Source organism: Elephantulus edwardii, unplaced genomic scaffold, assembly GCF_000299155.1.
Source record: "Elephantulus edwardii isolate Elephantulus edwardi_28Jun2011 unplaced genomic scaffold, EleEdw1.0 scaffold00140, whole genome shotgun sequence".
Taxonomy (NCBI): Eukaryota; Metazoa; Chordata; class Mammalia; order Macroscelidea; family Macroscelididae; genus Elephantulus; species Elephantulus edwardii.
The window spans coordinates 7267149-7271942 of record NW_006399890.1 but is presented as its reverse complement, the minus strand read 5'-3'; the positions used below and the strand labels follow the sequence as shown (position 1 = coordinate 7271942).

At 39.3% G+C, this 4794-nt stretch overlaps 1 protein-coding gene across 1 annotated transcript in view; it reads left to right on the top strand.

The window, feature by feature from the left end:
• Window positions 1–4483, top strand: part of GPR137C (G protein-coupled receptor 137C) — a 46568-nt gene extending 42085 nt beyond the window's left edge. Inside the window, exons 4-6 of the mRNA XM_006894372.1 lie at window positions 963–1088; window positions 1276–1394; window positions 4306–4483. Of these exons, the coding sequence (XP_006894434.1) occupies window positions 963–1088; window positions 1276–1394; window positions 4306–4483 (423 nt within the window). The remainder of the gene's footprint in view (window positions 1–962; window positions 1089–1275; window positions 1395–4305) is intronic.
• The last annotated feature ends 311 nt before the right edge of the window (window positions 4484–4794 follow it).

The following is a 4794-nucleotide window of genomic DNA, read 5'->3' as shown; positions in this document are numbered from 1 at the left end:
CTCTCGGATAATCTGCTCTGCATACATGTTGAAAAGGTATGGAGACAGGATGCATCCCTGGCGTACACCCTTCCCAATTTTGAACCATGCAGTAGAGACAGAATTTTCATGTGATTCCATGATACCAGATATTCTTTATTCCTTTTCCCATTCTCTGCTACATGATGGGATAGAATAATAAGTTCACTATGGAGACTGGACCCAATGGCATATTTTTTCCTTTTTTAAAATTTATTTTAATGAAAGTTTACAGAGACTTAGGTTTCCAGTCAGTCATTGTTGCACTTTTTTCCCACCCCCACCCCAAGTCATTCTTATCCTTGAAAAGAAAAAGAAAAATTCTTTCATTGTTATGCAGTCCCTCCCCGAACCAGTGGCATATTTTTAAATCAGCAAAGCTAAGTGACTTCATTTATCTACAGGAGTAACATAGTACTTATCAGTTTGTTGTCTATGAAACACCTGGAATCAGCAGTTTCTTTATAACTACTTACTTCAGGCTATGAACTCTAAAAAGTCTATCACTACGCATTATCAATCCCTCACTCATTGCCATTGAGTCAGAACCAACTCATAGCAAATCAACAAACTCCAGTGGATTTCTGAAGCTGTAAATCACATATTACGCCAGAGGCACTGCTGATGGTTTTGAGCAACCAAAGAGGTACTGTCTTTGGGTTAACAGTGCAGTTCCCTATAGAGTATGCCACCAAACCTCCCACTATGAACTGTACACAGATTCAGAGTGTATTCTTAAACTGGCACATTGAAAAATGTAATTTCTTTTTCTTCTTCTTAGTAACAAAGCATTTTTATATCCTTTGAATGATAGATATCATTCATCCACAAAATTTTTTTTAATTATGTTTAAATTTGTCCTTCTGAAAGCCAGTAAATGGTCAGAAATGATCATCAGACCTAAAAAGAGATTTTAAAATTGCTTTACCATGCTCTGATTACAGGCTCATATAGAAGACATAAATGGTGAAGAGTATATAGTATTTGGAATGGTCCTCTTTTTGTGGGAACACGTGCCAGCATGGTCAGTGGTACTGTTTTTCCGGGCACAGAGATTAAACCAGAATTTGGTATGATATCATTATATCCTTTGATGCTCATTCTCCTTATTTTTTAAAAAAATAATGGAAAGTATGTTTTTGGGTTTTTTTGTTTTGTTTTGTTTTGCAATGCTTAGGACAAAATCATTGTAGATTCCAAGCTCCTTTCATAATTGAAAAAGAAATCTTTTAATGTTATTTGATGTTTTGTTCACAGACACCTGCTGGCATGATAAATAGCCACAATTATAGTTCCAGAGCTTACTTTTTTGACAATCCAAGGCGGTATGACAGTGATGATGACTTACCAAGACTGGGAAATTCACGAGAAGGAAGGTAGATATAACATCACTTATTCTGAATTATTACTGAAATAGATTGAAAAGCACAGTGTAAGCTTTAACTCAGAAATGGAAAGGAGTGATTTGGTGGTCTATGTCAGAAGGTCCCTTAAAATTAGAGCTTAGAGAGCTCCAGTAGGTTGGTAAAAGTATAGAGGGACTTGCACGATAAAGAATATCATCTGCTTCTAAGCTTATATATTAATTAATTTTATTTGATAAATGCCTTTAGTCAACATTTTATTTTACCTCAGGATCCCGTGTCGTTTCAGAGTAAGCAGGGAATGAATATTACTGTAATTGTTACATATTTCTTTTTTTTGTGTGGCTGAGTACAGTGTACTTTATTGATGGTCCATGACAATATGGGCTCTCCAAGCCCCTCCACCCAACACTTTCCAGGGGGATTTGATGGAAACTTGTGTCAAGGATATGAGATTCTCAGTGTGTGGGAGGATCAAGTTGGGGCAAGGACTCCCCAGCAGCTGAGGGTCTCTCTCTCTCTTCTAGTGCTATTGCTGGGGTTGGTGGTCCAAGGGGCTCTTATTCTCTGGAGGTCATGGGAACCATCATATCGACCACCTGGTTGCTGTAGCCAAATTCATTGTCATACCAGGAAATGAGTTTGACAAAAGTGGTCGTTCAGAGCAATGCCAGCCCCAGCATCAAAAGTGGAAGAGTGGGTGTCACTATTGAAGTCACAAGAGATAACTTGGTCTTCACTGTATCTTAGGATGCCCTTGAGGGGCCCTTCTGATGCCTGCTTTACTACTATCTTGATTTCATCATATTTGGCAGCTTTCTCCAGACAGCAGGTCAGGTCCACAACTGACACATTGAGGATGTGGACATGGAAAGCCATGCCGGTAAATTTCCCATTCAGTTCAGGGATGAGCTTGTCCACAGCCTTGGCAGCGCCAGTAGATGCAGGGATCATTGTTCTGGGCAGCTCCACGGCCATCACGCCACAGCTTTCCATAGGGGCCATCCACAGTCTTCTGGGTGCCAGTGACGGCATGGACTGTGGTTGTGAGTCCCGCTACAATGCCAAAGTTGTCATGGATGACCTTGGCCAGGGAAGCCAACCAGTTGGTGGTGATTGGGGCATGGCTGACAGTCTTGAGAGAGTTTTCATACTTTTCATGGTTCATGCCCATCACAAACATGGGGGCATCAGCAGAAGGAGCAAAGATGATTACCTGTTTGGCAGCAACCTTCAAGTGAGCTCAAGCCTTCTCCGTGGTTGTGAAGACACCAGTGGACTCCACAACACACTCCGCATCAGCATCACCCCACTTGATGTTGGCAGGATCTCGCTCCTGAAAGATATTGATCCCGTTGATGGATGACCAGCTTCCCATTCTCAGCCTTGATAGTGCCGTTGAACTGCCATCGGTGGAATCATATTGGAACATATAGGCCATGTAGTTGAGGTCAATGTAGGGATCATTGATGGCAACAACATCCACTTTGCCAAAATGAAAAGCAGCCCTGGTGACCAGGCGCCCAATGCAGCCAAATCCGTTTACTCCGCCCTTTACCATTGTGTCTCAGGGATGCGGCTGAGGCTGCACAAGAGAGGGCAATCTGGATCAACGAGCAGAAAGCCTGTAATAGTTATGTATTTCTCACTCTCTCTCATTGTTGTCAAGTCAAAACTAAATCATAGTTGACCATCCACTGGTTTTTAAGAGGCTGTAAATTGCACAGGATGAGACTGCTCCTCTTTTGTGGTACAGCAGCAACTACCCATGAGGCCACCAGACAGCTATTTAAAATCTACTTGAGATTTCCTTGGGATATACTCCTAGCAGTGGAATAACTGAGAAATACGGGATTTCTGTGTTCAGCTTTTTGAGGAAATACCAAACTGCCTCCCATAGCAGTTGTACTGTTTGTTTGATGGGGACTTGAAGAGATGGGAAGACAGTAGGCATTGAGCAATGGTAATTAATTATATAAAATACAATGCATATGAATGATTGCAGAAAATACATTATACACAAATGAAAACAACATATGAATGATTGCATAAAACACAAAGTACACGTACAAAACATGATGTATATGAATGATTATATACAAACCAATACAAATTTTAACAAAAAAATCTGGAGAGCCCTAGATAAAACTCTTAAGATGCTTATGTACCCAAAGAAAGCTTTCCATGAACTCCTTGCTTAAAATTCATGTAGCATACAGTTAGCAGTCAGGCAGTATAAAAGCTGTAACTCACACCTATCTAATGCTTTCTGCTTGATAGAACCTTTTCTATAATCCAAACTTCATTTGAACAAGTTACTTAGCCTCAGTATTTTATCTCCATTTTTTATAATATTTTACAAAATAGGGGAAATAATAGAACTTATCTCACAATGTTACTCTAGAATTGATCAGTTCTACTCAAAGAAGTAATCCACTTTTCAATGGCATGCTTTCCTTCTGAGGCGAGTGTGGCTTTAGCACTCGTAGTTATAACTGAAGAAGAATCACTGTTAGCATTTGTTTAAAAGAATTGTGGAACCATTGTATAGGTCCTGTTATTTAGCAAATAGAAAATAAAAATTTAGGTCCTATTTAGCAAAATACTTTTTAGTATATGTACAGATCTATGTGCACACAGACATGTGTGTGTGTGTGTGTGTGTGTGTGTATACACACACATCTTAGAATAAATAATAAGCTTTGCTGTTTATGATCTAATAATCATGTTCTGTCAGCTCTGGGTAGCATTTATTAATATAATGTGAGATGAAACAGGTTATTACAAAAAAGTAGTATTTTTAATAAAGTCATTGTACTGTTTGCAAAGATCATCTCTCAGAATATTTTCTATTAATTATTTTATGAAATTCATTTAAAACTAATGACAGTCTTGTGGATTGCTTTGCCTTTTTTTGTTGCAGTTTACCAAATTCGCAAGGTTTGGGCTGGTACGGCACCATGGCAGGATATGGCAGCAACAGTGACACAGCCCCTCCACACCTGAACGGCCCTGTGGCAGACACTGCTCCTTTGCTCTTCACCTGTAGTAATTTAGACACGAACAGTCACCGTAACTTATATACACCACCACTAAACTGACAGCATTACCAAGTCATAATTCTTGAAGTGTTCTTCATGGATGTGTACATTCAATGTGTTTTGATTCCACCTACATAAACATTTCATCGTCTGTTACAACTGAAAACAAAGCCTGGAAATAATGTGTTCAGCAGAAGACACAGCTGTTACTTGAGATTTCTTCATAGTGACATGAGAGAGAACAGACAATTTGGAGGAGAAAAGCAGTAGATTTTAAGGCACTTGTAATGACCTTCACACATCTTGACTTTGGAACATCAAATGTCTGCCTATTTGCACTTTTATCTTGGTTCTGAAAGAGTTAACTGCAA